This window comes from Scyliorhinus torazame, chromosome 7, assembly GCF_047496885.1.
Source record: "Scyliorhinus torazame isolate Kashiwa2021f chromosome 7, sScyTor2.1, whole genome shotgun sequence".
NCBI lineage: Eukaryota > Metazoa > Chordata > Chondrichthyes > Carcharhiniformes > Scyliorhinidae > Scyliorhinus > Scyliorhinus torazame.
The window spans coordinates 108,597,882-108,624,889 of NC_092713.1; the positions used below are offsets into that span (position 1 = coordinate 108,597,882).

General features: G+C 45.1%; 1 protein-coding gene across 1 annotated transcript in view; it reads right to left on the bottom strand.

The window, feature by feature from the left end:
* Positions 1 to 17,481, bottom strand: part of lamc1 (laminin, gamma 1) — a 368,639-nt gene extending 351,158 nt beyond the window's left edge. The window contains exon 1 of the mRNA XM_072511236.1: positions 16,953 to 17,481. Within this exon, the coding sequence (XP_072367337.1) occupies positions 16,953 to 17,397 (445 nt within the window). The 5' untranslated portion in view covers positions 17,398 to 17,481. The remainder of the gene's footprint in view (positions 1 to 16,952) is intronic.
* Between the last annotated feature and the right edge of the window lie 9,527 nt (positions 17,482 to 27,008).

Below are 27,008 nucleotides of genomic sequence, written 5' to 3' on the forward strand. Positions count from 1 at the left end.
TCTCCTAAAAAAAAAAGAATTCAGAGAAAGAAAAAACAGCAAAAGGTTTATTTTAAATATTGAAAGGATAATCCACAATTGTTTACAGACTTCACGGGCATCACTTTTATAGGACTTGTCAGCACAGTTAACCCTTATATAGTTTGTGTTTGCTTTAGAGTATAATTAAATAATCTGCTTATCCTTCTTACTCCAGTTACTTACGATGATAGGTGGTCTGTACTTAAAGTTGATAAATTGGGTGGCAAACGAGTGCGAGAGAGGTGGGCGAGGACCAGCCAACCACACGCAATATGTTCTGGGGCTACTTGAAATTGGAGCGATACTGGGAGGGAGTGTTCGGGATGCTAGCAAAGATTGTGGGGGACTAGGCCGGGCCCGATCCTATGGTGGCGATTTTTGTGTATTGGAAAAGCCGGAGCTGATGGAGGGAAGGAAGGATAGAATACAAGTGCAAAGAGGTTGTGCTAAACTTGTACAAGTCGCTAGTTCAGCCTCAGCTGGAGTGCTGCATCCAGTTCTGGGTAGTGCACGATGAAGGCATTGGAGAAAATACAGAAAAGATTCACAAGAATGATTCCTGGAATCAGAAACTTCTGTTGTAAAGACAGATTGGAGAAGTTAGGACTGTTTTCTTCAGAGAAAAGGCCAAAAGGAGATTTGATTTGAGGGGTCTAGACAGAGTAGATAGCGAGAAACTGTTCCCACTCGCGCGAGGATTGATAACGAAAGTAAATAGTGAAATAGGAGGAGGAAAATGTTTTCATGCAACCAGTAGTTAGGGTCCCGAATGCACTGCCTGAGAGTGTGATGGAACATTGGAATTCAATTGGAACATTTAAAAAGGGAATTAGACTGTTATGTGAAATGAAAAAAATATGCAGTTTTATGGGGAGGAGTCACATGAATGGGAACTAGGTGGGTTGCTCATTCAGAGACATAGAATGGGTCAAATGGACTAAGGGCCGCAACACATACACCTTCATCTTTTGATGGACAACCTTAATCTTTGGGAACCAGTAATGGTAATGCAACAGAAAGTTGTCCTTACTCCATACCTAACAAGGAACAAAGGATTTGCTACAGTATGAAGAATATTGTCCTCACAACACCTAAAGATGATCCAAGTCTTTTTGAAGGAAGCACAAATTGCAGTCTTTGCTTTTCTAGATATGATGTGAACCCATGATCTTGAATATGGCAACTAAATTAAAATTGAAAGACATTTTCAAATTTGACGGGGAACTCTTTTTTTTTTTATAAGCTGGTTCATAGGAAAAGTAGAATTTGGCAGTGGAAATGTGATCAAACTGATCTTAAAGATATCTATGCATTGTCCAGTCATGTGGGGAGAACATAATCCTCCACATCACTGCATGGTCTCAGAATCAAATTAATCTGGGGGCGCTGTTTTCTCTGTAATACTGATTAAATCCTCTGGGGGTGCTGTTTTCTCTGTAATACTGATTAAATCCTCTGGGGGCGCTGTTTTCTCTAATACTGATTAAATCCTCTGGGGGCGCTGTCTTTTCTGTAATACTGATTAAATCCTCTGGGGGAGCTGTTTTGTCTAATACTGATTAAATCCTCTGGGGATGCTGTTTTCTCTAATACTGATTAAATCCTCTGGGGCGCTGTTTTCTCTGTAATACTGATTAAATCCTCTGGGGGCACTGTTTTCTCTGTAATACTGATTAAATCCTCTGGGGGAGCTGTTTTCTCTGTAATGCTGATTAAATCCACGGGGGGGGGGGGGGGGGGGGGGGTGCTTTTTCAACAAAAAAAAAAAAGAATCAAATTAATCATATTCCTAGATGTCAGGTGAGTGAAACACTTCACCTCCTTCTTGACTTAAGCTTCTAAAATCCAAGTTTTGCACTAAGTTATCGAAGCGCCACTGTTCGGTGGGATCCTGCAAATGATTGCCCAGAATCATAAACTGAAAGAAAGAGTACGTCAAAGTGAGTGATGAGTATTCCTGACAGTGCCTTGACCCTCAGCCCTCTGCACTTAAAAGACATCCATCCACATGCCTGTGATACCTAACCCCTGACCATTCCCCCACCCCCAAACAGGTGACACAGCCGTTGAGTACATACAATGGAGGAACTCAACCATGCTGCCCATCATGACTTTGAACATAGTGAGTGATGAGAGACTTCACCACAACGCCTTGCATCGAAGTCCACATTAGTGTGATCTCTCTAATGTAGTATGAGCACTGGAGTGCAATGCTTGGGGCCAACGCTTCCAAAGGTGTAAGATCTTAGCTCGAAAGGATGACACACTGATATTGCTGTGCTGACTTACTTGGCACCAACTAACTGACTCATCGAGGAAGGGTCAGGAAGCTGATCAGTCAACTTGCATCCTCCTGTAGCAGGCGAGGCACACCCGATTCATGTGAAGACTGAAATTAGCATGTCAACCTCATCCTTAGATGGCACCCTCATTCCCCCAGCTCAAGGGCTGCTGATTAAATGATCCATCCATCTATAACAGCTTTCTACTCGGATACTAATCCCAGACAGTCAAACCTCCATGATCAATGGCCTTGACCTTCCATGCAGCCTATCCCCTTTGACCTCACATTGCTACTAGTGTGTAGAGTTGAAATCTCACAGCAGTCATCTCCTCTCTCCCCTCCACCCCCCCCCCCCCCCCCCCCCCCCCCCCACATTGAGATTTCACTCTGCCCTTGCAGCCTGATCTCTCATAGAACGTCAGTCACTCCCATTGCTGACCCTCTGAAATCACCTCCTCCCAATCACTTTCCAGCTCCCACACCGGAAGGGCATTCCCTCAGCAGCGATATCGACAAGCCCAGCAAGGAAGATAAGGAAAGCGGTGGCTGCATGCTAATATCGAGACCCCGTTAAACCAAGAGGCGCTCCAACATGGAGGGAAGGCCCACCAGTTCCTGGGACCCCCACATTGTCTCCATTGTCCCTTCTGCAACAGGCACCAAGAGATGAGGGTGTGTATGCACTCACCTGCTATATCCCCTTCAGGGGTGAGGTCGCCAGGTTCACATTTTTATAAAGCTGTTGTAAATGAGAGACACACGTCGGGCTCCTGGGCTAGTGGCTTTTTAAAAAAAATATAAACCATTACCTGGCTGGCAAGGGGGGCTGAAAATCGGAAATCGCGAGCATGCCAGCGAGATTAGCATTTTCCAATTCTCCCCAGATTTTACACCCGCGACAGCTATCCCGCACACACCCAAGGTCGACTGTTTCAGGGGGAATGGGGATGGTAAATGATATATCCGCTGGATATATCAAAAAAATTTAGATTACCAATTAGCTTTCAATTCATATGAAATTTATTTTTCAACAGATCAACCAGATCTTTCCTTTTTTTTTTTAAAATAAATTTAGAGTACCCAATTCATTTTTCCAATTAAGGGGCAATTTAGCATGGCCAATCCACCGAACCTGCACATCTTTGGGTTGTGGGGGCGAAACCCACACAAACACGGGGAGAATGTGCAAACGCCACACGGACAGTGACCCAGAGCTGGGATCGAACCTGGGACCTCAGCGCCACAAGGCAGCGGGGCTAACCCACTGCGTCACCGTGCTTCCCTTCTTTCCTTATCTTAAGCTACCTGGACTGCCATTCACCCACATTCAACACCGCACAGAAGTTCATAAAGACACTTTACTTCATCCATAGCTCGCTCCCCCATTCGCACATTCTGCTGTTTTAACATTCCTAGTTTATATTCACAACCTTCTACTACCACTCCAAAATGAACCACATGCTACAGTGTCTTAATCATTCAATCTGGCACTTTTCTCTCCATTCAATTCAATTTGCTGCTCTTCTTCACTACCATCCTGCAAAACAATTCATGATGGCACTATTTCAACCGGACTCTCCAGTTCAGGGTAGTCTCCCATCTGCATCCAAAATCAACTCTCCAATTTCCTGCCTCCCTTTTGCATCACTCCTGCCCAAGTCTTGCGAATTGAAGCAATTGACCATTGCACCTTGTAAGCAGGAACTCTTGGGGCAGCATTTTCTCTGCGAGCTTCTGAACCCTACTGTCAGGCTCAAATAGGAGTGGCGCAAAATTTTTTTACAAAACCCAGATTGGCCTCTGAAAACAGTAAACCATGATGATCGAAACTCTGCTGCCCATGTCCTTACTCCACTGTCCATTGCACCCATCACTTCTGTGCTCAGTGACCTACTTTGGTTTCCAGTTAAGCAACGCCTCAATTTTGAAATTCTCGTCTGCACTTACACCCACTCCAAGGCTTTGCTCCTGCCCAACACCCCTGGTCTTACAGTCCGATATATCTGTGCGCCTCAGGGCAGCACTGACACAGTGGTTAGCATTGCTGCCTACGGCACTGAGGACCCGGGTTCGAATCCCGGCCCTGGGTCACTGTCCGTGTTGAGTTTGCACGTTCTCCCAGTGTCTGCATGAGTTTCACCCCCACAACCCAAAGATGTGCAAGGTAGGTGGATTGGCCATGCTAAATTGCCCCTTAATTGGAAAAAATTATTGGGTACTCTAAATTTATTTTTAAAAAAGAAAAAATATATATCTGTGCTCCTCTAATGCTGACCTCCAGAGCATTCTCGATTTTAAGGGCTCCACGATTGATGGCCATGCTTTCAATTGTGTAGATCATAAGCTCTAGAGTGCCAACCCTACACCTCTTGGTCTCTCCATCGCATTTTCCTACTTTTTAAGACTCCTCTTAAAAGATAACACTTTGGCCACTTTTGGTTGTATGCCCTAAAATATTCTGGTTCAGCATCATATTTTATTTATAATGCCTCTGTGATATTTGTTAAAGGGGCTACATAAATAGACGTTGTTACTGTAGTACCTATTGTGGCATTGATCCAACCAAAGAAAATACTGCCCAAGAGAACTTGAGTGAAATGGAACTAGTGCTATTCTTCCATTCCAGCACTGGTTAAAATTGGATGACTACAATTACCTGCAATAGTAACCAAAACCTAGTAGCAACACTCAATTACTGAATTCACAATCCATAACTCGATTGGTTTGAACCATAACCTGCCAAAGGGCATTAACTCTAACATGCATATTTAATGCTCATTAAGCATTTAGGGTTTTAAAATTAGTTGTGCATTGTTATAATCTTTCTTACAGAAAACAGGGTCACATAAATTACATCTACACCGAACTGGCTGGCATGGGCCGTTGGATGAAGAAGCTTTTGTTTGTCCTGAGTGGACTCAATGTGACAATGCTGCAAGTGCCAAAAGGGCAACCAGCAAGTACAACTTTTCTTTCTTTCCCTTCCACCTTCTCTCTCTCTCAATAACCACACATACATGCAAATTGACTGTTAGGAATAAACCCGTTTACCCCAATGCATAACTGACTTCTGAAAGAAAAATGCTCCCCTCTGATGTAAATTTTCGAAGTTCCAGGATTTTGATCCAGCAACAGTGAAAGAAAGGTATTATAGTTAGGAACGTTGGTGAGTATCTGCAGTGCATCTTGTAGGTGGTACACACGGCTGCCACTGTGCATCAGTGGTGGAGGCAGTGACTGTTTGTGGAAGGGGTATCAATAAGGCAGGCTGCTTTGTTTGGGATGGGTTCAAGCTTCTGGAGTATTGGAGCTGCATTCATCCAGTTAAGTGGGGGATTCCATCACACTCCTGACTTGTGCCTTGTAGATGGTGGACAGGCTTTCCAGAGTCAGGAGATGAGTCACTCACCACAGGATTCCTATGGCTAGTCCAGTTCAGTTTCTGGTCAATGGTAACCTCCCCAGGATGTTGATAGTGGAGGAATTCAGCGATGGCAATGCCAATGAATGTCAAGGGATGATGGTTAGATTCTCTCTTGTTGGATAGGGTAATTGCGTGTCGCGACTATTTCTTTCCACTTGCTTGTGGCACAGAGGGATTTGGGGGTCCTCGTGCATAAATCACAAAAAGCTAGCATGCACATTCAACAGGTAATTGGGGAGGCAAATGGAATATTGGCTTTTTTTCAGAGAGAATGGAGGATAAAAATAGGGAAGTCCTGCTAAAACTATATAATGCACGAGTTAGACCATGCCTGGAATACTGTGAACACTTAATCCCCTTATCGAAGGAAAGATACACTGGCATTGGAGGCAGTCCAGAGAAGGTTCATGAGGTTGGTCCCGGGTATGGAGGGATTTTCTTATGAGAGGTTGAGTACGTTGGACCGGTGCTCATTGGAATTTAGAAGAATGAGAGGTGACCTTATTCATACATATAGGATACTTGGGGGGCTTGACAGGGTAGATGCTGAGAGGTTGTTTCCCCTTGTGGAAGAGTCTAAGGCCAGAGGGCGAGTAAAGGGTCTCCCATTTCAGACAGAGATGAGGAGAAATTTCTTCCCTCAGAGGGTAGCGAATCTGGGAATTCTATACCTCAAAGATGAGCAGAGGTTGGATCGCTAAATATGATCACGGCCAAGATAGACAGATTCTTAATCAGTATAGGAATCAAGGATTATGGGGATAAAGTGGGGAAGTGGAGTTGAGGATTATATCAGATCAGCCATGATCTGAATGGCCTACTTCTGCTCCTACATTTTATGGTCTAATGGTCTTATCAGCCCAAGCCTGGATATTGTCCAATTTGTGTCAAATGGACAGGGACTGCTTCAGTACCTGAGGAATTACAATGGGATGGAACATTATGCAGTCAACAAACATCCCCACTTCTGACCTCATGACAGGAAGCTCATAATGAAGTAGCTGAAGATGCTTGAGCCTAGTATTAGTACCCAGAGTACTCTCGTAGTGAATTACTGGAACCGAGATGATGACCACAACCTTCTCCCTTTCCTTCTCCCTTTGTGCTAGGTATGACTTCAACCAGTGGAGAGTTTTCCCGGATACCCAGTTTTGCTAGGATATCTTGCTGCCACACTCAGTCAAATGCTGCCTTGATGTCAAGGCAGTCACGCTCACCTCACGAATTCTATTCTTTTGTCCATGTTTGAACCAAAACTATAATTAGGTCAGAAGCTGAGTGACCCTGGAAGAACACAAACTGAATTTTAGTGATGCTAAGTGAGTGCTGCTTGGTAGAACTGTTGATGACTTGATCATCACTCCACCGATGATACAGTGTAGACTGATGGGCAGGAATTGGCCGGGTTGGATTTGTCCCATTTTCTGTGTACAGGACACACCTGGGCAAATTTCCACATTGCCAGCAAGGTGGCACAGTGGTTAGCACTGCTGCTCACAGAACCAGGGACCCTGATTCAATTCTGGCTTTGGCTGCGACTGTGTGTGGAGTTTGCATGTTCCCCCAGTGTTTGATGGGTTTCCTCTGGGTGCTCCGGTTTTCTCCCGAGGTCCAACAGTTTGTAGGTTAGGTTAATTTGCCATGCTAAATAGCCCCTTTGTGTCCAGGGATATGCAGATTAGGTTATGGGGTTACAGGGATAGGACGGGGCTGTTGGGGAGAGAACCTAGGTAGGGTGCGGAGGGTCAGTGCAGGCTTCTTCTGCACTGTTGGGATTCTATGCCAGTGTCATAACTATACTGGAACAGGTTGGCTAGGAGATTGGCAAGTTCTGGAGCACAAGTATTCAGTAGTATTGCAAGAATATGGTCAGGGCCCACAGCCTTTGCAGTATCCAGTGCCTTCAGTGATATCTCATGAGTGAATCAAATTGGTTGAAGACTGGCATTTGGGATGCTGGGGTCAACTGGAAGAGTCAAAAATGGATCATTCATAAGACTGCAAGACCATAAGATATAGTAACAGAATTAGGTCATTCGGCCCATCGAGTCTGCTCCACCATTCGATCATGGCTGATGTTTCTCATCCCCATTCTCCTGCCTTCACCCTGTAACCCCTGATTAGTCAAGAACCTATCTATCTCAGTCTTAAAGACACGCAGTGACTTAGCCTCCACAGCCTTCTGCAACAATGAGTACCACAGATTCACCGCCCTCTGGTGGTGGAAAGCGTCATAGATGGGTGCGGTCACACACAAGGTGCAGGCAGACAGATGGATGACCGCTAGAAAGGGCAGGCAGTCAGCCCAGGAATCCTCTGTGGCTGTCCACCTCTCTAACAGGTATATCTTTTTGGATACTGTTGGGGGAGAGAGAGAGAGAGAGAGAGAGAGAGGAGAGAGAGAGAGCCCATCAATGGAAAACAACAGCAGCCAGAACAGTGGCACCACAACAGGCTCTGTTGCTCAGCAGGGGAGGGCAAAGTGCAGGAGAGCAATAATTATAGGGGATTCTATAGTAAGAGGCACAGATAGGCACGTCTGTGGAAGTGAAAGGGACTCCAGGATGGTGTGAGGTGCCAGAGTCAAGAATGTCTCTGAACAAACACAGGACATCCTGAAGGGGGAGGGTAAACAGCCAGAGGTCGCAGTACACATAGGTACTAATGACATGGGCAGGAAGAGTGATGAGGTCCCGCAGAAGGAGTTAGGCAGTAAACTAAGAAGCAGGACCTCTAGGGTTGTAATCTCAGGATTGCTCCCTGTGCCACGTGCCAATGAGACTAGAAATAGGAGGATAGTGCAGCTATACACATGGCTAAACCAGTGATGTAGGAGGAGGGTTTCAGTTTTCTGGACCATTGGGATCTCTTCTGGGGCAGGTGCGACCTGTACAAGAAGGTCGGATTGCATCTGAACTCAAGGGGCACCAATATCCTGGCTGGGAGGTTTGCGAGTGTCACGCAGGAGGATTTAAACTAATATGGCAGGGGAGTGGGAACCAGAGGCGGTAGCTTTGAAGGTGTCATAACTGAAGGGGAAATAGAGAACAAAAATAATAGAACATCACCCTCAGGCAGAGCAAAAAAGGTGACAAGTGTGAGAAGTGAGGTGGTCAATGCAGGACTGAGGGTACTGTCCCTTAATGCGCACAGTATACGGAACAAGGTAAATGCGCTTGTTGCGCACATTGAAATTGGCTGGTACGATGTTGTGGGCATCACAGACGTGGCTGCAAGGGGATCAGGGCTGGGATACAAGGATATGTGTCCTATCAAAAGAAACATTTAATTCTGCTCCTATGTCTTATGGTCTCTGGCTGAAGAAAATCCTCCTCATCTCAGTATCAAAGAATCATCCCGTCAGTCTGAGGCTGTGCCCTTGGATTCTAATCTCTCCTACTTGTGGAAATATTTTCTCCACGTCCATTCTATCTAGGCCTCTCAGTATTCTAGATGGTTCAATGAATCCCCTTCCATCCTTCTCCGTTGAGTAGAGACCCAGAGTCCTCATATGACAAGTCCTTCATTCCAGGATAATTCTTGTGAACGTCCTCTGGAACCCCTCCAAGGCCAGTACATCCTTCCTTAGATACAGGGCCCAAAACTACTCACAATATTACAAATGGGGTCTTAACAGAGCCTTATACAGCCTCAGCAGTACATCTTTGCTCTTGTATTCTAGCTCTCTCAAAATAAATATTACCATTGAATTTCCTTCCTAACTGCCAACTGAACTTGCATGTTAATGTTAAGAGAATCATGATCCAGGACTCTGTGCATCTGATTTCCGAAGCATATCCCTCTAGTCTATGCCTCTATTCTTCCTACCAAAGTGCAAAGCCTCATACTTTTCCACATTGTATTACATCAGTCACTTCTTTGCCTACTCTCCTAGTTTGTCCAAGCTCTTCTGCAGCCTTCCCGCTTCCTGTCCCTCTACAGATCTTTGTATCATCTGCAAAGTAATTAACAATGACCACAGTTCCTTATTCCAGATCATTAATGCATATCCTTCTCTCAGGTCATTAAAGTATATCGTGAATAGTTGTGGTCCCAACACAGACTCCTGCAAAACACTACCAGTCACCAACTGCTATTCTGAAAAAGACCCCTTTATCCCCATTCTCTGCCTTCTGCCAGTCGGCTTATCGTCTATCCATGCCAGTACCTTGCCCCCAAGACCATGGGCTCTTATCGTATTTAGCAGCCTCCTGAATGAGACCTTCATAAAGGCCTTCTGGAAATCCAAATAGATGATTCCATTGGCTCTCCTTGGTCTAGCTTCCTAGTTACCTCCTCAAAAAATTCCAACAGATTTGTCAGGCATGACCTCCCCTTGATGAAACTATACAAAAGTGCTCTATTTTACAATGCCAGTACTCTGAAATCTCATCCTTAATAATGGACTCTAAAATCTTACCAGCGAACAAAGGCAAGCCAACCAGCCTATAATTTCCCGTCTTCTGCCTCCCTCCCTTCTTAAACAGCGGTGTTACATTAGCCATTTTCCAATCCTCTGGGATCCTGCCTGACTCCAGTGATTCCTGAAAGATCACCACCAATGCCTCCACAACCTCCTCAGCTATCTCTTTTAGAACCCTGGGGCATAGTCCATTCAACTGGTGGGCAGTTCATTGTGGGGTTTCCCCAGAAGTTGCATATTAGAACTATTGTTTCTCTTGATCTACATTAGTGACCTAAACTTGGTTGTGGAGGGCACAATTTCAAAATCTGCACATCACACAAAACTTGATTATGAACTCTGTTGAGGATAGGGATAGCCTTCAAGAATACTCTCAGGCTGGTGGAATGGCGTAAGCATGTGGGAAATGAAGTTTAATGCAGAGAAATGTGAAGCAATTCATTTTAATAAGAAGAATGGGTACGCAATATAAAACAACGGGTATTATTATAAACGGCACGCAGTACAAGTCAAAATGCACAAATTGTTGCGGGAGAGTTTGGAGAAAGCAGATTGAAATGCCAATTCTTTCTCTTCCACAATTTAAATTGGTCCCAATTCCCCCCCAAAAAAAAAAATCAATTAAAAGACTAATTTTAAATATGTCAAATATCTTTTTTTTTTAAATGTCCTTACTGTGATTTTTTAAATAACTAATTGAACATGCTCTCTGCGCAGCAACTTAGCAATGTTCTCTTTCTGAAACTGTTCCTTTGACATGTGAGCAGCTTTCAGTGTAGTGAACATGCCACCAGTAATTGGGAAATGAAGAATTTTTTTAAAAATGCATAAATTGTTGATTTGGCAGGGCAGCTTGTGAAAATAGTTAATAAAATATGGGATCTTGACTTTTTAAATAGAGACAGAGTACAAAAGCATGGTAATTACGGTGAACCTCAATAAAACACTTTAATCTCAACTGGAGGATTGTGTTCAATTTCAGGCTCCACACTCTCAGAAGGATGCAAAGGCATTGGAGAGGATATAAAGAAGATTTACAAGCATGTTTCCAGAGATGAGACACCTCAGGATGAAAGAATGGATAAGCTGGGGCTATTTTCCTTAGAGAACAGCTTGATAGGAGAATCAATAAAGCTCTTCAAAATCATGTGGGGTGTGGACAAGAGAGAAACGGTATATTCTTTGCAAAGTCTTTCAATCCATTCAGCCCCTTTCCAAATGAGCCTTCTCCATTTTGGTCGGTTTCCATCCAGGGACACCCAGGAGTCAGTATGGATGCTTCAAGGACATCCCTAAAGTGGGGGTCTCCTGCAGTGATCAAATTCCCAGTAGAGCAGTTGCTTTGGGAATCTGGATGTTTTATTATGTTAAAGGAGATATATGTTGTTATTGTTAATGTATTCACAAATTGAATGGGCACTCACTCAGCAAGAAAATGTTCAATAACCACCACTTGATACCAGAGTACACTATTATAAAATTTTAATTATACACCTTGTACTAAATGAATCAAAATGAATTTGGTCTAGCTAAAGAATAATCCCATTGCAGAGAGAATCCAAAGCCATTTTCTATCTATTCTTGCCACAAGCAATGGATTTATTTACAGGTAACTGTTTAACAAATACAGAGCTTTGGTTAAAGGGAAATTCCAGTTATAATTATTGACAAAAAGTAAGAAATACATGTATTTATATCAGTGTCAGACAGCCACATAATAAAGTAAATCAATTTTCAAATGATAATAAATTTGAGTGAACAATCCTGACCTCTAACAGAACTCCAAATTGAATTTTACAAGAGCTCCACACACACATTATGTGAAAGTGTACTACTCATCTAAAAACAGATCAAATTAAAAGACACTGCCTTATTAGCACCAAAGCTTACTCAGAAAAAACTTTTGTAAAGATTATATCATTGCACCTGTAAGTAAAACGAATTAAGCACTTAAAATGCACCGACTGCAACATCCGAACTTCTAAAGAACTGACATTCATAGTATCTTCTGCAACATAACTGTTGTAACTAGGGTAAACCAAACAAGTTTATGGAACCTGAAGGAGATTGTGATTTTCTCTGACATACTGCAGTTAAACAACATTGTCCAAGTGTGCTTTTAGTAACTTGCACTGCAACACATCTACTTTCATGCACAATAAACAACTCATTTATCAACTATTAGTCACCAAGTAAATCTGCTGCTATTTAACTGACCATAAAATAATTCAGAAATGTTAGGATTGCAGCTGTGTCACCAACAGCAGAACTACGTTTGGCAGATTAGGTGGGAGGGGGATCAAATAAGATTTGGCCAAGAAATTTGTGTCCACATTAACTCTTACCAATTTTTACAGATGCACCATAGAAAGCATCCTATCTGCCTGCAACACAGTCTGGTAAGGCAACTGCTCGGTCCAAAACCGTAAGAAACTACACAGAGTAATGAACACAGTCCAGTTAATCATACAAACCCGCCTCCCATCCATCGACTCTATCTACACCTCCCACTGCCTTGGGAAAGCGGTCAGCATAATCAAAGACCCTTTCCACCTGGGTTATTCTTTCTTCCAACAGGCAGGAGATACAAAAGTCTGAAAACGCGCACTAACAGGTCCAAAAACAGCTTCTACCCCATTGTTACCAGACTCCTGAATGACCCTCTTATGGACTGAACTGATCGCTTCACACATCTTCTCTACTGAGTAGTACTACATTCCGTATAGAACATGCAGTGCAGAAGGAGGTCATTCGGCCCATCGAGTTTGCACCGACCCACTTAAGCCCTCACTTCCACCCTATCCCCGTATCCCAATAACCCCTCCTAACCTTTTTGGTCACGAAGGGCAATTTATCATGGCCAATCCACCCAACCTGCACGTCTTTGGACTGTGGGAGGAAACCGGAGCACCCGAAGGAAACCCACGCAGGCGCGGGGAGAATGCGCAGACTTCGCAAAGACAGTGACCCAGCGGGAAATCGAACCTGGGACCCTGGCGCTGTGAAGCCACAGTACTATCCACTTGTGCTACCGTGCTGCCCATCCATTGCCTGTGCCTATGTATTTACATTGTGTATTATAAAAGACGTGTTTTATGCTTCTTTTTCATGCATGGAACAATCTGTCTCGACTGTATGCAGAACACTCTTCACTGTACTTCACGTGACAATAAAACACATCCAATCCAACTTGGCAGGAAGGACACTGAACAGACATTGTGTAATAATGCTGACTTACCAAGGCTGTGCCTGGAATTGCAAGATTTGTAGGCTCAATGTGGAGGCCAAAGACCCATGGGAGTGAAATTATATTTTATTATTGTCACAAGTAGGCTTACGTTAACACTGCAATTAAGTTACTGTGAAAATCCCCTAGTCACCACATTCCGGCGCCTGTTCGGGTACACAGGGAAAACTCAGAATGTCCAATTTACCTAAAAGCACTTCTTTCAGGACTTGTAGGAGGAAACCGGAGCACCTGGAGGAAACCTACGCAGACACAGGGAGAATGTGCAGACTCCACAGAGAGTGACCCAATCCGGGAATAGAACCTGGGAACTTGGAGCTGTGATGCTAGTGTTAACCACTGTGCTACCGTGGCCAGGAGTGGATCCCCCAAAAAGCTTCAGTAGCTGACCTCAAAATAGTCTGACACCAATTCCAATAATTGGTCTACAACAGTGCAACCCAATTTTCTTTTCTACTCGTCAAAATATTGTAATTAGTTGCTACAGCCCAAATGAATACTTTATTTAAGGTTAAACCCCATAATCAAGCTTAATTATTGGCAGTTCAAGTATAATTTTCTCACAATATTTATTAAAACCGGTTATCCAAGTAAGAGGGATTTCTTAAGCTTCAATAATGTCTCAGTATCATTTTCCTTCTTCTCTTCTTGCATCAGCAAATTTACTCCCTGCTCAATCCAGCACAAGTTAAGTTTGTTAGCAGTTACTAGAGCGAGATGCAAGGTGACATCCCATTTGACTTCTATTTCCAGTTTTCTCTTCCAGGGTTACCTCTCCTCGTTCGAAAACTTGCCACCTGAAGTATGTTGCAAGCTAGCACCTTACCAGTGTGGCACAGCAGAGTTGTTTGCCTCACACACTGCCAAAACATTTAGTGAGCAATTTAGTTTATTCCAGAGAGCTCCTGTCTATTTCCACTTAATCCAAGCTGCATTTGCTTTCAAGTAAATGCAAAGGAAGATGGAGTATTAATTTGAAAATATAGAAAATAGGAGGCCATTCAGCCCTTCGAGTCTGTTTGCCATTCATTATGATCATGGTTGATCACCCAACTCAATAGCCTAATTCCGCCTTCCCCCATAACCTTTGATCCCTTTCGCCCCAAGTGCTACATCTAACTGCTTCTTGAAAACATAATGTTTTGGCCTCAACTATTTCCTGTGGTAACAAATTCCATAGGCTCACCACTACCTGAGTGAAGAAAATTGTCTCCATCTCGGTCCTAAATGGTCCACCCCGTATCCAGACTGTGACCCAGACAGCATGGTAGCACAGTGGTTAGCACAGTTGCGTCACAGCTCCAGTGTCCCAGGTTCAATTCCCAGCTTGGGTCACTGTCTATGCGGAGTCTGCGCGTTCTCCCAGTGTCTGCGTGGGTTTCCTCCCACAGTCCAACAGTGTGTAGGTTAGGTGGATTGGCCATGATAAATTGCCCTTAATGTCCATAAAGGTTAGGTGGGGTTACCGGGATAGAGTGGAGGCATGGACCCTTTCCAAGAGCCGGTGCAGACTCGATAGGCCGAATGGCCTCCTTCTGCACTGTAATCTATGATTCTAATCCATGATGCCCTGGACACCCCCACCATCCGGAAAATGCTTCTTGCATCCACCCAGTCTAGTCCTGTTAGAATTTTATATGTTTCTATGAGATCCCCCTTCATTCTTCCACCCTCCAGTGAATACAATCCTGGCCGACCAATCTCTCATACGTTCGTCCCACCATCCCAAGAATCAGTCTGGTAAACGTTTGCTGCATTCCCCCTAGAGCAAGAACATCCTTCCTCAGACAACCAATGCAACAGCTAAAGATGTATCACAAAGATAAGAGAAAGAAAACTATCAACCCACTTTTAGAATGCCTGTATTAATTAGTGACAATAAGATTACAAAAAAAGTTGAATGCAATAAATCCTGAGCAAAGCTAAATGACACTACTTCGCTACCCTACCCCCATAAAATGTATATTTAGATGTTACAGTAGACGACAGGATTATCTTGATCTAAAATCCTGTTAATTTATGCAGACAGCCAATGGTTCACAATTGAACATTCTGAACCGAAGTCCCATTTGCTGCTACATCACAGGGTTTAAAAAAATGATGATTGCAGACAGTAGAATTGAAAAGGCGACAAGTTTCCTGTGAGCCCACAATCTGTACTTATCAGGTAATTATCTCCTTTAACGCCTCCCACCTTACTCCAAATCTGGTTACATGACTCAACACAAACGGTCTCGGTTTCTCCACATTCAAGGCAGTGATTAATGTAAAAAGTCATGCCGGCAGCGCAGATGTTTGCATTAAAAACGTCCAAACTCGTCCGATTTAGTATTCCTCGTAAAGCAAGCGAGGAAAACGAGAAGTTGGACAGAAATTCAAACAGCAAGCGCTTTTAACAGAATGGAAGGCAACGCAAATGAACTGTCAAATCCAATCTAAGGTCGTAGCAAAGGGGGATGGATCCTGGGAAAGTGTGCGACCACCGGCGTGAGAATGGAAACTGAGATCTCCTGCCTGTCTTCTCAGTCAGTAAAACTTCAAACACCGCAGATTTACTGCGCTCGCAGTCACCCGAAATCCAGAGTTTGTTCTGTTTTATTGGGGCAGCCTCTTTCTCCTCCCCCCCCCCCCCCCCCCCAACCCAAATTACTTCCTCAGTTTAATGTCGTCCTCACTGAAGTGCGGAGCGCAATCAATTGGTGGCACTCCCTGGAATAAAATGCTAGCGACCTCTCCCTGCTGTCCTATCGGGACGGCTCCCGCTCGGTAATTCCCCTTCTTCCCATCCTTATCTGACTGCAGGCAAAACTCGCTGCCTAATGGAGTTCACAAACTGCGCCATCTTGGAGTAGTAAAGGAATAAAAAAAAAAGAGACGGGTGGGAGGGGAAAACATTTGAGTAACTCGTGCAGATGCTAACCGACTCCAAAGCCACTCCTGCCGCTCAATCTTACTTAAACGGGAGGTGGATTAAAATGTATCCTGAGGGCACCAAAACAAACTCCACTCGCTCAACTGGTCGGGAAAGGGAGGCATCGCGGCCCAAAATATACCGTATCTGTGGTTAAGTCAGGGGGTCGGGAAAGGCGGTGATAGCCTCAGCATGGGTTGGGTGTTTTAAACTATCCAGATTCTATCAACTACACAAACTCCTTCCATCTCTTTATTCGCTTCAAAATTTAACCCCAATAAAAAGAGAAAGTAATTGTCTTGGGTTTTTTCACCCTGTGAGTTTTCTAAATGCAGCGCTTAAATACGCCCTCCTTTGCTTTTCCACCTCAGAATGAGGGCTTGGGAGGATTTATTCACACGTTGTGGATGATCCCTGCTGTCTGACTGGGAACTACAGTACCTTACTCGAAAATTTCCAATACATCTCCCAACCAACTGCCTCAATAATATGAAACCCACACCTATCAGGGTAGAAGCTCTGTTACAAAAAGTTTCAGCAGTGAGCCACCTTTCACATAAGCTACGTTCAAATTGAAAATTGTTGGCTGCGTGAAAGCTTGGGGGGGGGGGGGAACCTTTGAAAGCTCGCTCGCTCACTCACCCAAGTGCAAAGTCAGGCTGATGGAATTAGGGTACTGGATCCCAGCAAGCATCGTCTGACTTTGCCACCAAGTGGTATCGGCTTGGTTATTGTAATCGGTCAGGTAGACGGCGCCGTGGTGCAGCCGAGGGTCGCCGGAGTCGCAAGTGTGGCAGGACTTGGTGACCCCGGTCACTCCGGTCTGGACGCAGTACTCTTCTGGGGGGAAGCCACAAGTGTTGCTGGCTACCACGGTCACGTTGAAAGCGGCGTTGACGAATTCGGGCATACAGCGCTGAGCCCGTGGAGTCTCGTCGTAACATTCGTCCATGGCTGCCGGGCACTGCAAGACCAGGCAGCCGAGCAGGGCGAGCCGCAGGCTCCAGCGCATGCTGCCCGGGGACGGAGGGCGCTTCGCTTCACTCGGCGCACCTTTCTTCCGAGTTCCAGACCGTGCCAGCGCCATCAGAAGTTGCACACACAAAACACAAGCGAAAAGAGGCAAAGGGGTCCACACCCTCGCAGTGCAATCTGGGACCAAGGAGTGGATCGGTGCACCGCACTCACAAAGTGTGACCACTTCCGCCGATAGGGTGGGAGAGGAGTTTGGACTGGTGCAAAACTGTCAATTAAATCACCAAACACCCCATACAACTTTCTTCCACCGCAACCAATTTGTGAGCGGCTTGACAATCGGCAACTGCTTTGATTTCTAAGAGCTGTACGGTGCTCAGAAAAGAATGCTTTATTCGTTTTTATAAAGTTGCCGAGGTTTGGTGGACCCCACCCCCAGCAGTTTGTCACTGCAGCTAATTACTTATTTGCAACGATTTGGGCTATTGCAATTATTTCCCTCTTCTTAAAGGAGCAATTGAATGGTGGGTGTTGGTATGGTGGTTTATGGTTACACGTCCTGTTTTACATTACTTAACCACTGCAAATCTGAAGCACTTTGCAGCTTTGAATTTTCTCGATTTACCTTATGAGGTGGAATTCGAAATGTCGCCAACAATAAATAATTCAAAGTATCAAATTATGCTTTTATTTCATACGATGTTGAGATTTTTACTGTTGCTTCGAGGTCACATTCTAACAACAATGTGCATTAGCACCTGTATAGCAGAAATACCACCAGGCAGTCCGCAGAGATGTAGCCAGACAAAGGAGCGGCTAGCCAGTAGATGTGACCAAAAGCTTATTTTAAAAGATAGGTTTTGAATTAAAACCTTTCGTTTTTCTGTCTACAGGAAGGGAATTCTAGGGCATGGGGTCTCTCAACAATTTCAGAGCTGGCCATCAGTGATGGGGTAAAGGGAAGGAACGCTCATGAGGCTAAAATTGGTGGTATTGATGATTCTGGGGGGTTGTAGCTTTAGAAGGGAAATAGGCCAACATACAATCAGTATTTTACAGTTGAGGCAATAACTGGGAGTCAATGCAGGTCTGCAAGAACAGAGACGTTTGATGAGTTGGTATTGTTGACATCTCTGCATGTAGCCTTTGACAAGGAGGAGCATACCATCCTACTCCAAAGTCTCTCCCAGTTGTCCAGCTCAGTGAGATTATATTAAAGCAGATGGCGGGTTTGGAGAAGTATCCTAAAGGAGAAAAGAGAGATAGAAGATGGAGAGGTTTAGGGAGGGAGTTCCAGAGCTTGGAATCTTTGCAGCACAACCAGCAGTGGTCATCTGATTAATATCAGAGATGCTTAAGAAAGGGGCAGCACGGTGGTGCAGTCGTTAGCACTGCTGCCTTACAGCGCCGAGGTCCCAGGTTCGATCCCGGCCCTGGATCACTGTTCGTGTGGAGTTTGCACATTCTTCCCGTGTTTGCGTGGATTTCGCCCCCACAACACAAAGATGTGCAGGGTAGGTGGATTGGCCACTCTAAATTGTCCCTAATTGGAAAAATGAATTGGGTACTCTAAATTTATTTTTTAAAAAGATGCTTAAGACACCAGAATTAGAAGATTGCAGATATATCAGAGGATTATGGTGCGGTAGAAAATTACAGGGAGCAGCAAGGTCATGGAGGGATTTGAAAACAAGAATGAAAATTTTAAAATCTAGGCACGTTTAACTGGAAGACAGATCAGTGAGGAAAGGGGTGATGGGAAAACAGGACTTAGTGCGAATTCTGACATGGGCAGTAGAATTAAATGGGGCGGGATACTCCCAGCCCTGGGCCGGGCCGGAGAATCCCCGCGAACGGGCCACGCCGGCACGCGATTCTCTGCAGTACGGAGAAACGGTGCCGTTGGCGCCGGCGTGGTTGGCGTGGCGCCGGTCGCAGGCCGCTCTACGTGGCCGGCTTGCCAGTTCTCCAGCCCGGATGTGCCGAGTGGCCGTAAGAAAAGAGCCTACTCCCGCCGGCGCCGTTCTAACCTGCTCTGCGCCAGCGGGACCTCTGCGTGTAAGTGTGTGGCGGCCTGTGGGGGTGGATGGCCCTTGGGGGGGGGGGGGGGCCTCCGATGTGGCCTGGCCCGCGATCGGGACCCACCGATCGGCGGGCCGGCCTCTGTGGCTGGGGGCCTCCTTTCCTGCGCCCCTGTAGTCCTCCGCCATGTTGCATCGGGGCCGGCGTGTTGAAGGAGGCCACTGCGCATGTGCACGTTGGTGCCGACGCCATTGTGCATGTCCTCATTGGCGCCATCGCAACTGTGCATGCGCGGATCCCGCAGCGCACAGTGCGCCGGGATCTGCAGCTGGAGTGGTGCGAACCGCTCCAGCGCCGTGCTGGCCCCTTGTGGGAGCGGCCTGTTCAGCCATCGTAAAACACGACGGCGTGGACACTCTGCCGCGGGATTGGAGAATCCCACCCATGATCTCAAGTTTTGGAGGGGAGAGATGAGAGGCTGGCCAGGAGTGCATTGGAATAGTCAAGTATAGAGGCTACAAAAGCAACTCCACAGATTTTGCACATTCATCCCATGTCTGCATGGGTCTCACCCCCACAACCCAAAGATGTGCAGTGTAGGTGGATTAGCCATGCTAAATTACCCCTTAATTGGAAAAAAATAATTGGGTACTCTAAATTTTTTTTTTTAAGCACATTAGGAGCAAGAGGATAACCATGGAAATAATGTACAAAGTAAATTATGTGGGGTTTTTTATTCGTTCATGGAATTTGTGTGTTGCAAGCTGAACCAGCATTTATTGCCCATCCCTAATTGTCAAAAGCCAACCATGTTGTTGTGGATCTGGAGTACATGTAGGCCAGACCAGGTAAGGATGACAGATTTACTTCCCTAAAGGACATCAGTGAACCAGATGGAGTTTTACAGCAATCAGCAATGGTTTCATGATCATCATTAGACTTTTACTTCCAGATTTTTATTGAATTGAAATTCCACCATCTGCAATGGTGGGATATGGATCTGGGTCCACAGAGCATTACCCTGGTTCTCTGGCCTACTAGTCCTGTGACAATACCAGAATGCCACCGCCTCCCTGTAAATGTAGAATATGTGGACAGGATTCCTAATGAGTACTCTGTCTTTCAGAAAATAGATGAATGAGCAGACATTCTAGTTAATGAGGAGGAGTATGAAATATTAGACACATTAAGCATAATGAGAGAGGAAGTACAGGAAGGGCTGACATAATTGAATGTGGATAAATCACCAGAGCCAGATGGACTGTATCCCAGGCTGTTAAAGGAAGCCGGGGAGTAAATAGCAGATGCCCTAAGGATTAATTTTCAATATTCACTAGATACAGGTGAGATACCAGAGGTTTGGAGGTCTGGGAATGTTGAATCTTTGTTTATAAACGGTGCGAGGAATAGGCCACAACATTATAGGCCAGTTGCTCTCACTTTGGTAGTGGGCAAACTATTAAAATCAATTCTCAGAACCAGGATAAACTGACATTTAGAAAGGTATGAATAAATCAGGGATAGTCAGCATGGTTTGCCTAAGGGGAAGTCGTGTCTCACTAACTAAATTCAATTTTTTGAGGAAGTAACAAGGAGGATTGATGAGGGTAGTGCAATGAGTGTGGTCTACATGGATCTCCGTAAGGCATTTGACAAGGTCCCACATGGCAGACTGGTCAGAAAAGTACGCCCATGGGATATAGGGGAAGGTGGTGAGTTGGATCCAAAATTGGTCCAGTGACAGGAAACAAAGGGCAATGATCGACAAGTAGCTTTGCAAATGAAGTGCGCTTTTCAGTGGTGTGTGTGCTGGGTCCCTTGCTGTTTGTGGCATATATTAATGATTTAGATTTAAATGTGGGAGGCATGATTGGGAAATTTGCAGATGACACAAAAACATCTGTGTAGTTGATAATGAAGAGGAAAGCTGTGGACTGCAGTTGATATTAATGGTTTGATTGAGTGGGCAGAAAAGTGGCAAATAGGATGCAATCTGGAGAACTGTGCGGTAATGGATTTTGGGAGGGTAAACAAGGCAAGGGAATACACAATAAATGGGAGGATATTGAGAGAGGTGGAGGAAATGAGGGACCTTGGAGTGCATATCCACAGGTCCTTGAAGGTGGCAGGGCAGTTAGATAAGGTGGTAAAGAAGGCATTTGTAATGCTTTCCTTTATTGCAGTCATTTTCAAATCCAGGGTCGCGACCCGTGGGTGGTTCGTGTGCGGGTGTCGGGAGGGTTACGGGGCCACGCATTGCAGTGTTCCCAATCGCAGGGCCATGCATAGGCATTCCTTTTTTTTTTAAACTCTTTTTATTGGCATTTCTCATATTCATGAACAGTTGTATATATACATCACATTTTTCTTCCCCGCGCTAATTTCCTTTATTGTACAGATGCATCGGTATTCCTGAGCGCGGGGAGAAGTGCCCAATGGTGTGACCGGATTTTAAAAATGCCGGCTGGGAGCAACTTTCAGAATGCCGGCCGTTCTGCGCATGTGTGTCCCCTAAGCAGTGCATCGGCCCAGAGTCCAGCGGGGCAGAATGCCTCCTCCTAACATCAGCGTGCTGATCCAGAACCAGATTTTTTTAAATGGCTGGAGTCCTCCTGCCTGGAGGGGTGGCAGAGAGCAGGTCACACGCCCCATACACTGATACATGTGTTCTGGGCACGAGAGAGGTTCCTCCATTTTGCAGCTGCCAGCTGTGCTGGTGTGAACTCCAGGGCCTCTGGTGAACACCCATAAAGAAGCTGAAAATAGGATAAAAGCAGGATAGAGATGAATGTTTGAGGGTGGGTTTATTAATTGTGCCAGTGCAAATCAGGATTCAAAGTTCACGTGTGTTATATGCAGGAAAGCACTGGCAAATGAAAATTTTAAACCCTCAAAACTTCAAAGACATTTGAAGACGAAGCATGGTGAGTTTGAGGACAAGCCTCTTTATTTTGTTCAACGATGCAGTGAGAACTTCAATCATCAGTTGAAGTCATTACCAGAAATGTAACATTGAATAACAAAGCAAGTGAGGACCAAGCAGGCTCACCGACAAATTAAAGGTAAGTGAAAATGATGGTTCGTGTAGTTCGGGCAGCGTGGGTCCAGAAGGATGGCCCATCAGCAAAATTGGGTCCCGGGCAAGGTGGGATGGTTTCAAAAATGAATGTGCTGCTGCAATTCCTGTTTATTTTCCAATGCCTGCCGATTTTCCAGCCAAAGGCATTTTTTAGAGAGATTGAAGGGATGATTACCTCATTCATATGGGGAGGGAAGGTGGCCAGAATTAGAAAGGTGCTACCACAGAGAGGAAAGCAGGCAAGGGGTTTTGGTCTTCTGAACCTGATGTATTATTACTGGACGGCGAATGTGGAGACGGTACAGAGCTGGGTCAGAGGGCCTGACTCCCAATGGGTCAGAACGGAGGAGAGTTTATGTAGGGGGTCGAGATTGAAGGTGCGAGCAACAGCGCCGCTCCCGACGGCCCCGGGAGATACTCAGGGAGTCTGGTAGTAATAGCTTAGTTGAGAATTTGGAGGCAGTTTTGCCAACACTTCGAGTTGGGTGCAGGGTCAAGGGAAATGCCGATTCGGGGGAACCATAGATTTGAGCCAGGGAAGTGGGATGGAAATTTTCGGAGATGGGAGGAGAAAGGAATTAGGACACTAAAATATTTGTTTCTTGGGCGTCGGTTTGCAGGATTGAAGGAGCTGGTAGCAAAGTATGGGCTGGAGCAGGGGGAAATATTTGGATACATGCAGGTTCAAGACTTTGCCAGAAAGGAGATACAGAGCTTCCCAGTAGAGCCAGCTTGCACATTGCTGAAGGAGATACTGACTGCAGGGGGGCTGGTGAAGGGGGTAGTATCGGCGGTTTACGGGACTATTTTGGAAGAGGAGAAGGCGCTGCTGGAAGAGAGCAAGGCAAAGTGAGAGGAAGAGTTGGCAGAGGGTATGGGGGAGGGGTTCTGGTGTGAGGTGCTCCGGAGGGTGAATGCCTCCACGTCGTGTGCGAGGTTGGGGCTGATACAGCTGAAGGTGGTGTATAGAACACACCTTACAGGGGCGAGGATGAGCCAGCTCTCCGAGGGGGTAGAATATATGTGTGAACATTGTGGGGGTGGGGGTGTTGGGGGCGGGGGGGGGGCGCAAATCACGTTCATATGTTTTGGTCCTGTCCAAAGCTAGAGGATTACTGGAAGGAGGTTTTTAGGGTAATCTCTAAAGTGGTGCACGTGAAACTGGACCTGGGCCCTCGGGAGGCCATATTCGTGGTGTTGGATCAGCCGGGGTTGGAAACGGTCGCGGAGGCAGATGTTGTAGCCTTCGTCTCGTTGATCACCCGAAGGCGGATCCTGTTGGGTGGAGATCAACCTCTCCACCCTGTGCCCTGGCGTGGCGGGGGGACCTGCTGGAATTCTTAATGCTTGAGAAGCTCAAATTTAAACTGAGGGGAATGATGGAGGGGTTCTACAATTCATGGGCGTTATTCATTATGCTCTTTCGAGAATTAGATTACATTGAACATTAGGGGGGGGCGGGAGCTGGGAGAGTTGGAGGAAGAGGGACTGTGTGTGTTAATGGTGACTGTGGGTGATTCCTGATTCCTTTTTGTCATTTGTTTATGTTAGCATGCAGGCTAATGTTTGGGGGTTTGGTGGGAGGATGGGATCGTTCTTATTGATATGGGGATTGACATTGCATTTGTTACTGATTATTGTTTACTGTTGGGTGTAAATTTGGGAGAAAATGTGAAAAAGGAGGAGAATAAAAATATTTTTTAAAAACTGGGTACCAGGCAAAAAAAGTTTGAAAAACACTGCTTTATTGCATGAGGTATAGAACATAAAAGCAAGGATGTAATGCTGGAACCGTATAAAACTTTGGTTGGGCCACAGCTGGAGTTTTGCGTACAGTTCTGGTCACCACAGTATGGGATGGACATAATTGTTGTGGAGAGAGTACAGAAGAGGTTTGTGTTGTTACTTTGAGTAACATAAGCCGCTACTTGGTGTAGGCGTTGTTGAAGAATACTCCAGACCTTGAGTAAGTTGAACATATTTATTGAGCGATTAACAAAGCTCCTAAATGAGTACTACACTCTACTAATCTGACTCTAGTAACATAGTACACTCTACTAACTATATGAACTTGCTCTGGACCACATGCAATGGTGTGGCGATGCTGCTAACCACACACGTCTTGCTCTCTAGGTTTCTGCCGGTGGAAGGGGCAGGGCTTGTGTGCCTTGTCCTTTTATAGTGGTCGTGTGGTGCCCTCTTGTGGTGATGCCACCACTGGGTGTTCTGATTACCCATTGGTTGTGTCTTGTTCTGATGTCCCATTGGTTACATGTCTGCATATCATTACAAGGTTTGCAAAGATGTTTCCAGGGCATGAAAATTGCAGGTATGAGGAAATATTGGGTAGGCCACCGTTGTTTTCCTTAGAACAGAGAAGGCTGAGGGGTGACTTTATTGAGATGTACAAAATTATAAAGAGCCTAGACAGAGTAGACAGGAAATAATTGTTTCCCTTAACAGAATGGTCAATTACCAGGAGCCAGGTTTAAGGTGGTTGGGTAGAAGGATTAGAGGCGATATGAGGAAGAACGTTTTCACCCAGAGGTTGGCAGGTGTCTGGAATTCACTGCATGGGTTGGTGGTTGAGGTAGAAACCCTCAACTCATTTAAAAGGTACCTGGATGTGAAACTGAAATGATGTAACCTGCAAGGCTGTGGACTGGCTTTTATAAAATGGTATTAAAATGGGCGGCTAGTTTTTTCAGCTGGTGCAGACACAATGAGCTAAATGGCATATTTCTGTACAGTAACCTTTCAATGGACACTGTAGCTGAGGATGGAGAACTGTTAACAACATCAGTTAACATGGGATAGGAAGTTGTGAAGTCAGCAGTTTCGCAGAAATAGGGTTAAGGGAGCTGGTGCTGGGTCTTGTGGACAAGAGGAGCTCAGAGAAGGCATGAGAAGGCATTGGAAACTAGAGAATCAAGGCAGTTCAGCTAGGGCAAGGAAGTATTTTACAGAAAGGTTGTCCCAGTGGAGGAGGGAGGGAAGTGGCAGAGGTAATTGATTGGATTGTCTCAATCATAGTAACAAAATGTCCATGAGTTCCTCGCACTTGTTGGAGATGTGAATGGAGGAGACAGGGGAGATAGGTTTAAGAAGATAGTTGGCAGAAGACGAAAGAAGCCCTGGAGAGAAACTGGAGAACAATGCAAGATCAGATGAGATTCGACTCAAGTTGACAATCAGTAAATATTCAAATAGGTCCTGGGATAATGTTCCTTCATAGTTTACCTCCCTTTTTGATTTCCTTTTCCTCTCAGCTAACATGTCTGAAACAAGGACTGGGAGGCATGGTGGCGCAGTGGTTAGCACTGCTGCCACATGGTGCTGTGGACCCGGGTTTGATACCGGTACGGGGTCATTTTCCATGTGGAGTTTACACATTCTCCACGTGTCTGCGTGGGTCTCACCCCATAACTCAAAGATGTGCAGGATAGGTAGATTGGCCATGCTAAATTGCCCCTTAATTGGGAAAAAGAATTGGGTACTCTAAATTTATAAAGAAAAAACAACAATCTGAGACAAGGAGGTGAACAAATGAAACCTGCATCTTATTACTCTGTGACATAATACATTTACATTCTGGTTGTAGTGCCCACTGCATCAATTAGCGTTCAGCCTTAACACACTATATAGGGAAAGCATCATGTAACAGCCCAATGTGGTGACTTGAAGACAGTTTGGTGCCAGCTGGAATAAGCTGAGTAACAAGAATCTAGTTTCCAGTTTTAAAGATACCATGATTTATATGGCACTGATATCTTCTGTAAATAATGTGTCAGATATTTTTTTAAAGTTATTCATCATGTAAATTAAAACTGTTGACTAGAATTCCTACTGGATTCAGTTGCCCAAAACTAACCACTGACATTGTAACATAAGCAACAACTTCTCTGCTGTTTTTCCACAGGATTTGCCTGAAGGAGACTGCAGCAGAAGCATTCCTAACCCTTTTGTCCAGTGTATAACCTGAATGATTCTAATTATTGTACCTGACACACACCAGGATCCTGGAAACCTCAGTACAATTCAACAATAGAGCTTAAGTCAGGAATCAAAACTAAGTGAAAAAGTATAAATATAGATCTGGAATAGCAGCTCCTAGTGGCCAAACGAAGAATGGCTCCATGCTTGAAGTCACTCCAATCCTTGCCCCACCACAGCCAAAAATGGCTCTAATCAAAGTCACAAATGACATCCTCTGTGACTGCGATCTTGTTGCATTTTCCTAGCTAAACCGATAAAGCAATATCACATCTTGGCCTCATCTGCCATAACTGCACAGGATCATCTGGAATGAAAACATAATCCCTGGCAATTTTCACTTGGTGAGAGAAGCCCCAACCCACTTCAACCACACTAATCCAGAGATTAATACCTTTGATGTTCTGCTTTTTAATTTAGTGCCTACTACCCACACTGTTTCTGAAGAATCTCTTTCCTAGTTTTATCTATGTCATTGGTATCTACAGTTCTGGATCTGTTGCTGCTTCAGTAGTTTGGCTAATAGGCTGTGATCTATACTCATTGCTGTCTAGACTCTGAGGGCGTGATCCTACGGCCTTGTATAGCTCGCGCTCAAGCGAAACGAGGCCGGTGAATAGCAGGAGAGG